We start from the raw sequence: 13,021 nt of genomic DNA, 5'->3' as shown, positions 1-13,021 counted from the left end.
TGGTCCTCCGATCGATTGTCTCGTGACTCCTACCCTCTTCCAAAGGTAAGCTTGTAATTCACCTAATGTGGAATGGATGTTAACAAGCACTCGAAGAAGAAAGAACGGTTACTTACCTTTTTGTAACTGTTGTTCTTCAAGATCTGTTGTTCACGTCCATTCCACCACCCACCCTCCTACCCCTCTGTTGGAGTCGCCGGCAAGAAGGAACTGGAGGGGGTCGGGCTAGCGGGGTATATATACACGGTGCAATGGCGCCACTCTGGTGGGGGCCCCGCCGGGAGCCGCTAAGGGAAAAAGTTTCCAACGCTCGTGCATGCACACCTAATGTGGAATGGACGTGAACAAGCACTCAAAGAACAAGTTACAAAAAGGTAAGTAACCGTTCTTTCTCCTTTAGCAGGCCTCATGGCTGACTTTTTAAAGAAGGGGATCATGCAGCATCCCCCTGCAGCTCATCGGCATGATGAACCCTGCTGACCTGGCTTTCATCTGCACTGGAAGGTTTTGCATTACCTGACTTTCTTATTAGCTAAATGATTTACCTCTCAGCAATAACCAACTGGGATAGTTAGTTGCAGCTTCATCTCTGCATTCACACTCGGTTGTGTGTTACGTGACTGTCTCGTAGGCTCATCCAAGATTTGCCAATGTTGTAGACTTGGTTTGGAGTACATGGCTCTGGTGACTCAGTGACTCTTACACACGAGCACTTGGGGGAAGGAGAGTTAATCATCCAATGGGTGGTAACTTATATTTTAATGCATTCAGGAGTTTCGTGGCAGTTGTCATAATAATGTGACTTAGCTCATTAAAATACAGTATATACATACTTTATATACAGGGAGGAGTTGTCAGTCTCTCAGTGTTCTGCTTCTGACTTCAATAGGAGCAAAACGAGGCCAATGCCGAGTGCCTTTGAAAATATACAGACTCGTTTAGTTCCATTCCTCCAGGTGGGCTTCAGCTTTAAAGTGAGATGGAGTAAAACACCGTTTCCTAGGTCTTTAAAGATTCACCCGTCCACTCACCAGGGGGAAGTTTTCCCTGGCAGTCATGGAGGGGGGAAGAGGAGGGGAACTAAGCTACCAATTTCTGCAGAATTTAGGCTTCCAATTAAAAAAAAAGAAAAGTTTCTTGCCAAAATAGGAACTAAATATAAATGGATAGTGCTACGTTCCTGAATTTGCAGACAGTCAGCCTCAGTATATTGGCAGCTGCGCAGAGCTTTGTCAAATAATGGCCGCGACATTATTAGGAGGTTAGTGGTTTCAGTAGGGTTCACGGCTGTTATCCGAATGTGCAGGCCATTATGAAACTATCAACTTCGTGGATGTTAACCTCAGACCTCAGCTGCTGCTTGGGAAAGCACTGAGCAGCAGCAGAGACAGGGACACAGGAAACAGAAGCTCTGGGATGGGCAGAGTAATGTTTGGTTGGCGTAGGGGAGTAGCCATATGATGGCAGTGCAGGCCCTCAGGCTGTATGTGTTGATCTGCCACTGGCTTTCAAATATTCGGAGGGGTTTTATGATAATAAGGAATCTCACAGGGCCTGATTCAGTGACATGGTACATCTTAAGCTGGGTTTACAGCTGCTTTGCATCCCTGGACTGATGCAGAGCAGCTGCCCAGAGAGTGAGAATGGGAAGGATGACCCCTGTGACTACCAGAGATTGAAGGAATCTGTCTAGCTACCTTGATGTAGTATGTGAGCACTTCACATTCATTAATGGATGTTTTGCCTCCTAGTACCCCTGTGAGGAAGGCGAGGGATATGCCCATTGGGCAGAGCACAGCATACACCTGCTCGGGGTCACGCAGTGTGTCTGTAGCCCAGCTGAGAATAGAAGCCTGCTCTCCCGTGTCCTAGCCCAAAGACCTGTCCACTGGAGTGACCTTCCCTCTCTGAATGAACGTTGACTCTTCCTGCGTTTTTGCGGTAATACATTGGGGGTTTGTGTGATTTGTTTGTACCGGGCCCCGCATTAGATCTGGTGAATGTTGTCACGTGGGGAGCGTGAGCATCACCAGACCTCTGCTGTGCACTAGGGTGACTTGGGAGAAGGAGAGGCCATCGGCGCACTGCTCTGCAGATGCAGGGAGCAGAGTCAGAAATTATCTGCTGCCCCTTTAAGCAGCACTGCAGCTCTCCCTACCCTCTATTTTATTATTTGAATTGAAGTAGCACTTAGAGACACAACACAAGATTGGGGCACCATTGTGCTAGTCCCTGGACAAACCCCGAATGAGAGACCGTCATAGAGCTACCATCTAAATGGGAAAGACAAACTGTATAGTGCCTACCACTGGTTCAAGCCTTTGGAGTAACACGCACAGAGTAGGGTTGCCAGTTTTGGTTGGATATATTCCTGGAGGTTTCATCACATGACATAATCTTTAATTAAAGATGAACCTTTAATTCCTGGAGACTCCAGGATAATCCTGGAGGATTGGCAACCCTAGCACACAGAGGTGAAGCATGTTGCCCAAGGTCCAGAATAGGTCTGTAGCAGAGCTAGGAATAGAACCCAGTTCTGCTGACTCCCAGCCCAGCCCTGCCCCCTACCCACTGGGAAACACTGCCTCTCTTCCCCACTGCATGCCTTCCAGCATGGCTGCAGAAGTTACCCCTGTGCTAGATCTGTGTGCATCCCAGTCTTTAATGTATCTGTCTTCACAGCACAGCTGTGAGGCAGGGCAGTGCTGTTATCCCTGTTTTACGCATGGGGAACTGAGGCACAGAAAGACACTGTAACTTGTCCAGGCTCTCACAGGATGCTTGAACCCGGATCTCCCACAGCCCAAGCGAGGGCTGTCACTACAAGACAATCTATCCTCTTTCTGGAATACCCGCTGTAGCAATGAAAGGAGAAAGGGGCTAGGGATGTGTTCCTGTCCATTGTGTAAATAATAAAATAATAATATCAATCTATCTTGTGGAAAGAATATATTGTTTTTCTGGGGGGCTCTCGATTCCTCCCCATACGCCCACCATATGACTGGGTGGATGATGCCCACTACCCTTTTAAAGTAGAAATGTCAGGCCTTGTTCCGTAATAAAGCCCATAATTAATGTCCGTTAGTGGAAGAGCTGAGACGAGAACCCATTGTCTCCTGCTGGTCCCAACCCCAAGTACTTTCCTGTAGGCAAAATTAGTGGGGTAGTCGCTGCTGCCTTCCCCAGCTGGAGCTCTGGTTTTGTGCCCACTGTGTAGGAAGCCCCGTTGGGCTGGAGTGTACTCGGTGCAGATGGATCCTCAGAGATTTTTAGCAGCAAACCTGTAATCAGTAATACTGAGTGTGTGCAAATAACCATTTTAACTCCTCGACCAGATCTGGCTCGACTTTCAAAATGACAACAAAAGGCACCTCCTAGACTCCAGGACCATCCTGCCAAATTTCCAATACCTGCTACAAAGTCTGGGGGTGCTAGAGCTCTTCAAAGAAACTACTGGCCAAAAAGTTAACGTTGGCAAAACTATTTGTTTTCCCCAACCTCATTCTTGGAAACAGCTGAACGGTTTTAACTCAAACTCCTCCCTTTACACACCCTGTCCCCTGCAAGCCTGAGCCAGAGAACAAACATGGAAATACCAGTCTGAACAATTGAAGTTTAGCAAAGTTATAACAAACTGAAAACGGGCTCATAATGGAGAGTATTGCGCATCTCTGCCAGCTCATGCTATACTGATAAAAGGAACCTGGATCTAATTCATTTATAGCTGCACCATTGGAGTTAACCTGGTTCTCTTTCTCCTTCTTCCACCTATGTTTGGTTAAACCCACTTGTGATGTCTTGTCTTGGAATTAGGTAAATATTCCCCTTTCCCTGACCTCTGTCTAATTGTTTGTCCTTGGTTCATGAGCTCCGTGGCCAGGAAAAGCTGTTAGCATGCAGTGGGAACTACTGCAGATCAATAGAAATAGACAGTGCTAACAATTCAGAGCAGGGTCTGCATTATCCTACATGTCTGTCCAGCGCCCACCGCAATGGGGCCCTACATGTCACTTGGGGGCCATGTGCTCTGGTGTAACACAGATAATACTAGTACATGCGATGCTTCATTGCAACACTAGCCATTCCTGTTTTAATCTAAAGAATGTAATTTTATGATCTTGCTTAAGGGATAAAATAAAGATACAGTGGCCCTGTGCCACTCAGGCCTGGCTCTGCTCCCGCAGTATAGTAGTATGCCAGAGCATGTCGGGCAGGAAAGGCTGCACGCTGACAAATCTGGGTTTGCAGAATGGCCATGAAGGCTTGCTCTAGTCACTTCACATTAGAGAGGCCATGAAGCTAAGTTGTGCCCCACAAACAGGTACCTCTCAGGGGTAATGAATATAGCTCAGATACACCTCTGTATCTGGCCCAGTATGTGATATTTGTCAAGCTCTGGGTTCAAGGAATTATTTTGCACAGTGGCTGGAAGGTGCTTGTAACCGCTATATAGTTGTGTCTGGCATTGGAGGAGATTTGGATTGGAGGTCTTCGTTTGACCTGGTTGCAGGTGGTGGAATTAAAGGCCAGAGTTTTCCCAACTTTTGTATGAATAAGAGTGAAGCATTAAGGCCCTGATCCTGCATTGGGAACCATGTGGGGCTTCATGGGACTTCTGAGGCTTGCCCGGGAGGCTCTTGTTGCTGGGTCAGGGCTGCCCAGTTGTGAGTTGTGATGGGTGGAGAAGACTGGATTAGACTTTATAGTCCTAGGGATAGCTCATCTACTTTTTTTTCCCCCCCGTAAAAAGCAGATTTGATGAGATAGAAACATTTTGGGAATTTGTGTCAATTTTGCAAAATTGTTTTCATCGCAGGAAAATTAATCCAGAATCATTGAAATGTTCCATTTCAACACTGCCAAAAGGAAACCTTGGATTTTTCAGTTTGAAATGATGTTTTGTTTTGAAACATCTTTTAATCTTATTTTAAACATTTAAAAAAGCTAAAAGTTCAAAATGAAATTTCATCTTGGGTTGAATAAAATGTTTTGTTTGACCGGAATTTATTTATTTATTTATTTATTAAACTTTTCAGTTCACTTAAAAAAAATAAATTGGATTGACCAAATTTTGTTTTGGTGGTTTTGGATTTGCCAGTGAACCAAAAAATCCACTATTCACACATCTCTAATTGTGAGTTTTGTTTTGGGGCAGAGTTAAGGATGTCTGGGTGCTGGTCAGTAGGAATTTATTGTTTATTGGTGTGCATACTTGAATTGGTTTCAAGGGTACCATGGTTACATACCTTTAGCTGATGATTTCTATATTTGCTCAAAGGTGGTGCGCTGTATTTTGGTAACCATGTGTATAATGGTCTGTCTTGTTTCAAGTTCTACTTCTAGATGCTAACAGAGTTGTGGGGTGGGTGTTTAGGAGTAAGCTGATAGCTGGAGTAAATCTACTTGTGTGCATAAAGTACCCCCCAAGTTTGGGGTATACGCTGCACTAGAACCTGGGGCATTTCACAAACAAAAGTACAGGCCTTGGCCACTTAAATTAAAAGAGTTACTCCATTAGCTGTTAGCAGTAGTAGGCTCTTATCCATGATATGGGTCAGCCACGTGCGGGAGACCTGATCAAACTCACTTAGCCAAGGTGGTATGAACTGTCCCGCTCAGAGGAAACTCATTCCAGCTATCTGATGTCCACAGGAGTTCAAATTCCCCTACAGGCCACACTTTGTAAAGACCTGTCACAACAGGCCATTGACACCAAAAGAATTGGGACTTTCAGTGCCAAAGACACTGGCCCTTAGTACTACAGCAACGTACAAGATATTTACAGTTTATTTAATGCAAGTTAATTGCACATAGAAACCAAGTATTTTTATGGGTGCTTTTGTGTATGCATATCTGATGGAAGTATGAAAGTGTGTTTCAGGTTGAGTGATTTTGATGTGTTTCACAGGTAAGCTATTCTGGTACAGATCTCTATAAAAGCCAAGGGTGAAATTGACTTAATTGAAGTCAATGGCAAAACTCCCAGTGATTTCTATAGGGCCAGGGTTTGACCCCAGATGCAGTCCTGTGGTCTTACAACGTCTTGCATTTCAGTAGCTTATGTGATATTTCAAAACCAAAATTTTGTACAAAAATGTATCTGATGTTTCTGCCTCTGGAGAATTACTGAAATCTCAGACCCTATATTCTAACATTTTTGTCTGATCTTGACCAGTATTCTTGCTCCTGCTCAAGTCTAAGAGTTGCCGTGCATGGCTAATGCTCTTTCTTGTTCAGAGGCAACTCATTTGCTAGTGGTAGTTATACATTTTCCACTGGCATCTTGAAATATATATGACAGAGTCCAAACAGTAATTCCGTCTTGTTTCTTTCTCTTTGCAGGCTCTCTACAATTCGATCAAGAATGAGAAGCTTGACTGGGCAGTGTAAGTATACTGTGCAGAATTCATGATCTTTAAATCAGTCCCTGGTATGGTAATCCATTTCCTACATACGTTGCACTGGGATTAGACTCTGGAACCTGTAGTCTTGGTTCCATGAGACTCAAACACTGGATTCGCTCTTCCATTAGCAAAATTCCATGTTCTACTCCCCTTCTCCTCCAGTAAGGAAAGTTGTTAATTATGCAAATCAGCGTGTCTGCAAGGAAGAAAGACCTTTAATTCAGTAGGAAACTTCAACTTCAAAAGGCAGAAATATAAATCCTCTGTTTGTTCTCTGACTACATAAATAAAACAGATGTTGAGTTTCCTCCTTTATCTTCCAGTGTATTGTGTTGGAATCACTGAATAGAAATGCAAGTCTTGAGTTTCCTGTTCTTGGCTTGTTGTCTAGTATTGTCTTTGGAGAATTTGACAACAAACTAATATTAAAGAGACTTAATTCAGAAGACGCCGATCTACCCCCGCACCCCCATCTGCTTTTTGACAAGCTAATACTCCATCAGCACTCCGTGCTAAATACAAGAGAAAACTTCTGCTTCTAACCATATTAATTGGCATTTTCTCTTATTCATTTTCTTTGTGGCATGAATACGCCAACAGGAAAGGGATGCAGCAGCCCTAGATTGATGTCCGTGCTGAGTAGTGGATTTTGGTGTTAAAGAAAAGGGTTACACCCCAGAGTAGCTGTGTCTCTTTGAGATGTTTGCCTGCATGGCTCCACACCCTTGGTGATATGTGCACCCTCAGTACGCAAGTTCAGCTTGTACAATCCATTGGGGCTGCTTGCATCCTGTCTACGCCCTTGTGTCCCCACCTGAGGGATCGTAAAAGGGAGCAGCTCCAGCCACCACTCAGCTCCATCTGCTCAACCAAGAATCTGTTTTATTACTTGGAATATTAGGGAAGGTGGACAGGTAATAAGAATCCATGCAGGCAATCGTCTGGAAGTATGCAGCTATTATGGTGAGCAACCGGTCTTCTTTCTGTGAGCATTACCTGCATAGAGCCCCACTCTTGGTAATCAACAGAGAACTGCAAGACTCAAAGGGGGTGGATCTGAGGAGTCTCTCCTGAGTAAACGTCGCAGGACTGCTCTCTCAAACTGAGGCTCTGATCTAGAATAACGCAGCATGAATATATGTATGGAGCTCCATGTCATATCTTATATACCCCAGCAACAGACGTTTTGTGGCGAGTCCTTACAGCTGCCTTAGGCCTGGTGGAATGTGCCTGAATTTCATCTCGTTCTTGGCAAGAGCGTGCACACGTGGACAGCCTAGCTGGGAATTGATTGACTCCTAGCATTATTCCCACGCGTTTCCATCAAGGTGATTTATGGGGTGGTGTAGTCCTATTCAGATAGTAGCTTAACGCCCTCTTAACGTTTAGCCATTGCAGCCCAGTCTCCCCTGATAGTGAGTAGGGTTTGGGGGGAAATACAGGCAGGTTCGCAGAGGTGGAAATCGGAGACCCCCCCCTTGGGCAGGAATTTGGGATATGGGTGAAGGGCCACCTTATCCTCATGGAATGCTGCATGTGGCTGGTCAGCCATTGGTGCCTGGGTCTCAGGGGCAATCCAAGCTCATGAGCAAGCTGCCTCAAACCCCAGAGGATGCAGGGCACACTCTGAGAACAGCTCCAATGGCGATCCTGTGAATTTAGGGGGGACTGCGAGCAGTGGCTGTGAAGGGCTGAGCCTGAAGCCACCTTCTTCATTGTGTAGTTGCTGTTCACAATAGCAGTGCTTGGGCTCTGGGCAGTGCAGGGACTACTTATCCTGAAAAGAGAAGGACCATGACTCCTCCCCGCCCCTGTAGATTGGCCTGCAAAGGACGGTGGACACATGAGAACAGTCGGCTCCATCATAGTGGATGGAGCAGCACTTTATTACCACCGGTGAAGCTGCTGCAGTGCTTGGCCAGCAGTGAGAAAAATGCTGGAGGGTCCCGTTGTAGATGCACCCAGGATATAGAAGTATGAAGAAATGCTGTTAATCTGGTCAGAGTCTCTTTGATAGCCAAAGATTCTGTTTGTTCCTGTAGGCTAAACAAGGTTTTCAGAGCTTTGACAGCAATTGTTACATAGTGGATTAAAGACCTGGGGCAGAGCAGAGTAAGATGACGATAAATGATATACACGATCCTCATCTCATTCTTCATCGCTTGTTACTGGCTAGACCTGTCGTCATTCTAAAAGACTTGCTGTCCGTGCTGCTGTTTACAGTGCAGCCACAGGACTGGATCCAGAGCCCACTGAAATTCATGAAAGGCTCCCATAAATTTCATTATCAAACCTGTAGACAGAAAAGCATCACCATATTCAACACATCCACTCCCTGGTGTGTTCAAAGTCACAGACACTTCAGTTAGGAGCAAAAGCTTTTTGTTATTCTTCTATCAGCAGGGCAGAGTAAGTGCAGCTCTGGGAGGGTGAGCTGCAGTCCATTCCTTCTCATGTACCATCAAAGACAAGGGCTAACTTAGTTCCCATTGCAAAGCCGTCAGCTATTAAAATGAACCATGTTTTGTGATTTGTAATGTGTGCAGCTCTGATCTGGAAGCGGCGGAGAGCCAGTAAATTTCCTTCTTACAGTCGCTGTTCTGAGAAGAACATGGTCAGGAAAGATTCCTTATTTTCGCTGCTCCCCAATTCCTCTTGCATGAAATACCGTTTAGTAGGATTGAACAACGAGGGAAATGGAGATCCCAGGAAATATGATTGTTGTTGTTCTTTCTCTTTTCCCCTCTTCCTTCTAGTCTTCCATAATCTGTGCTTGTTTACATACATGTGCAGATCTCCTCTAGCTTTGTTAAATGTTCAGTCTGTGGTTTAAAGAGTGAGGGACGTGGAGGAGAGTCGAACTACATAGAGATTGCAGTATTTTTGCCCCGGGCTCCCTGGAAAGTGGAGCTATAATTGTACTGGGGCTATATGAAGCCTTGTTTTTTAGGGTGGGGGAAGCGACAGAAACGTGGCAAAGACAATGACTGAAATCCTGATATCACTGACGTCAGTAGCAAATCTCCCATTGTCTTGAGTTGAGCTGGAATTTCACACTATTAATCCCTGAGGTAACTCCAGTGATGTCAGTAGAGTTACACCTTGGATGAATTTAGCTCAATAACTGGTATGTAACTTTCCATCCTTCTACTGAATTAAACTCCCCTCAGGGTCTCCAGTATCCCCATGAGGTTCTTGTGTGTGTACATTTGTATTAGGAAGTTAAAGTCTTACCATCCTCTCCTAATATCAACCCTAAGTTGTTGAGCGAGATGGGTATGATTTCCATGTCTGGTGCTATGCTGGAGGTCAGACTAGATGGTCAGAATGGACCCTTCTGCCCTTAGAATCCGATGGATCCTTGCCGGTTCCATAGTGGAGAAGGATAGTGAGTTTGACTTGCTCCGTTTTAGGAATGGAATAATCTAAAGTGAAATATGTTTTATTTGCCTGATATTTAGACAGAGCACAGAGATCAGCATTTTCCCTATTGTTTATAAGAAGTATGTTTGCTCCACTATGCAGGAAATAGAAGTAAGAATTAGAGTGTAGAATAGAGTAAATGGAGACACAATATATAATATACATGCTTGAAGAATTGTTCACTGAAGAAGACACTTGCAAATCCACGGTCTGCATTCAAATTATCAGTATCTGTAAGGCCTTTTTCAAAGCAGGGCTGTGTAGATTACAGAAAAACATAGGTGTCTTTTAGTCTGCTGGTGAAATAAACTTTACCTTTAATAAAATGGAGGTATTGGGATTCCGTTTTTAGTCTGAAGTCTACAGAAAAATGACCCCACTAAGGGGAAAAAATAATGAAATTTGATGAAGAATTTTACTACTTTTAGGAAAAGGAAAATCCACAAATTAAATGTGTTGTTGAGAATTGTAACAGTGCCTGGTACAGTGGGGTCCTCGTCTGCCACTAGGGCCTCTAGGCATTATGGTATTACCAATTATTATTAATAATGCTAAAATTCAGGGTATTGTAAACTAGTGTTGCAGTTCTGTTCTGAAATCGGCCTTGTAACTGCACTTGTGTGATCCTCCTGCACATGCAGTCTGGAGATCCCCCTCCTCCATGGGAACTGCCTCCTTTAAACTCCAGTTCTCAGATGCATCCTGTTTGCCACTATTCCATCGTGGGTCTGGGGTCCTGGGAGAGTATGACGGTTTGTCAAGTGAGAGGCTGGAACTCATGGAGGCAAATATTAGCAGAGGTACAGATCTCCATAACTGGACCTCACAAATATAAAGATGTCAAGCATTCGTATCTTCTTGTCATTGCTAAACCAATTCATTTGCCATGGGATTGCTTTTTCCATATCTCCTCCCTGGCGAGGAAGGGAGAAGCAGTCTCTTCAAAAGCCAGGGCTTGATCCTGCAGTTCTCAACCAATGACTTCCGTAAGAGCTTGCCAGGGGTGGGTGGTAGAGTTAGGCACCCAAGCCATGGAGAAACGGTTAGTTACAAATAGTGCTGGCTGAAAATATTTCCCATAAAAGTTTTGTCAATAGAAAATGGCTTTTTTGTGTCAAAATGTTTAAAGTTAGGGTTGTGCTTAGATACTTCGTTGATCCAAAACTTATGGAAGCCAATGGGAGCCGTCCCACTGTCTTCAGTGGGTTTAGATCAAGCCCATAGTAAAAAAAAATGCTGATAAGAATAACCTAAAGAGAGGAAAAATTCTGAAAAATAAAGCATGTGAAGAAATTAAGGAGATTAAACCTTGCAAGATAATAGCGCTGGGCAATGGGTTTTTCCCCTAAACTTTGTTGTGTTCATCTGTTTTTAGAGACGAAGAGGAGAAAAAAAAATCTCACTCTGATGGTACTGATGAGAAGGATAATGGACCCCATTCAAAGGCCATTACTCGGATCGGTCATTCCAATAACCCCTTCCTGGACATTCCTCATGACCCCAATGCTGCTGTGTATAAAACTGGATTTCTGGCTCGGAAAATCCATGCAGATATGGATGGAAAGAGGAGTGAGCATCTTTTATGTTTATTGTTTTATCTCTTAGGTACCTCTCTTCACCCTCCAGTGGCTTATGGCCTTCTGCCCATAAACAAGAACAAGCCTGCTACATCCAGGTTATTGAAGGCATAAGAAACAAAGGGTATGTCTACATTACCTGCCGGATCGGCGTGTAGCGATCGGTTTATCGGGGATCGATATATCGCGTCTCATCTAGACGTGATATATTGATCCCCGAACGCGCTCCCGTCGACTCCGGAACTCCACCAGAGCGAACAGTGGTAGCGGAGTCGACAGGGGGAGCCGCGGCCGTCGATCCCGCGCCGTGAGGATGGGAGGTAAGTCGAAATAAGATACTTCGACTTCAGCTATGCTATTCACGTAGCTGAAGTTGCGTATCTTACATCGACCCCACCCCCTAGTGTAGACCAGGCCAAAATAGCCATTTGATTATCACAGCAGAAAAGAATACTACTGGGCCATTTTGGGGACTATTCCACGCCCAGTTGCATAAAGTTAATGGTACCCATGTCCTTTGCTTTAGTGAATTTGTGTAATGAAAATATAATATTGGAGAGCAATGTGTATCTTTTGTGCTTAAAGAAACTGAAGTGTTGTTCACAAAACTCAGACCAGTTTTATTGGAACTACTGTAGGTTCTGTTCATGGACTAGCCCAATATTTCTCAACTTTTGCCATCCATGATTCCAAGTTACAACAGAAATTTTTCATAAAGAAGGGAAGGATGGTCCTGACTCCTTGAAACACCTGTTTGCAACCCCCCGGGGTGTGTCAGTCCCCAGCTGAGAATCCAAGGATTGGTCCATCCCTGTAGAAGTTCACTGGCCTTTCAGAATAACCCTGTAATCTAGCAGGTCATTCCTTGTTAGTGATGTATAACACTCTTCTTCAAATTAGACCTTGCATCCTTTCAGAAATAGGATGTTGTTTGGTACCTCCTGGCCCCTTATTGATAATAAGTGTGCAACTACGTTTGGTTGCATTTCCGGCTTTTAATTTCATGTTTCCTCATTGCTGTAACTCTGTAATGGAGGACTCATTATTGAGGGCTTTTTGGGGTTGGGGGTGTATTGGTGATAATGCAATTTTTATACTGTTGAAAACTGAAGCCTTGTTTCTTAGGGTGGGGGAAGCAACAGAAACTAGGCTTTGAGAGCAGTGACTACTGAGAGCATCTTTGTTTTCCGGATTGTTGTTAATGTATATGTGGTGTAAACTCATATTACAATTGCTGGGATTAACACTGAAAACAAAATCTGATTTTATTATGAACTACGAATACCTGTTATTCTTTTTCAGCTGTGTACAAGTATCTTAAGGTTGTGCCATGTATCATGCTAGGATGTCTTAGAAACTTAAAGGTCAACATTTTCAGAGTTGGAGCCCTAAAGGTAGACTCCTAAATCCATATTTAGGTACTTCAGAAATCAAAGTGGCCTAATTCTTCTTAATAAATAGGCCACCTCATTGGTTAAACATGTTATAAACAGGTTCTGAGCAGTGGCTTTGAATTATTTTACCAGCATTCCACTCCAGGTTTGCTAGTGGTGTCCACTCCCTTTACAAATCTTAATGAAGAATTGTGCTTCCTATGTTATGCTGTTTGCTTAATCA

At 44.1% G+C, this 13,021-nt stretch overlaps 1 protein-coding gene across 3 annotated transcripts in view; it reads left to right on the top strand.

The window, feature by feature from the left end:
* Window positions 1–13,021, top strand: part of PSD3 (pleckstrin and Sec7 domain containing 3) — a 159,850-nt gene that overhangs the window by 128,448 nt on the left and 18,381 nt on the right. For all 3 annotated transcript variants that reach the window (XM_045021178.1, XM_045021177.1, XM_045021179.1), the window contains 2 exons: window positions 6,343–6,386; window positions 11,203–11,396. In XM_045021178.1, the coding sequence (XP_044877113.1) occupies window positions 6,343–6,386; window positions 11,203–11,396 (238 nt within the window). The remainder of the gene's footprint in view (window positions 1–6,342; window positions 6,387–11,202; window positions 11,397–13,021) is intronic.

Source organism: Mauremys mutica, chromosome 6 (genome assembly GCF_020497125.1).
Source record: "Mauremys mutica isolate MM-2020 ecotype Southern chromosome 6, ASM2049712v1, whole genome shotgun sequence".
NCBI lineage: Eukaryota > Metazoa > Chordata > Testudines > Geoemydidae > Mauremys > Mauremys mutica.
The sequence above is the reverse complement of the archived record's forward strand: the minus strand, read 5'-3'. Positions and strand labels throughout refer to the sequence as shown.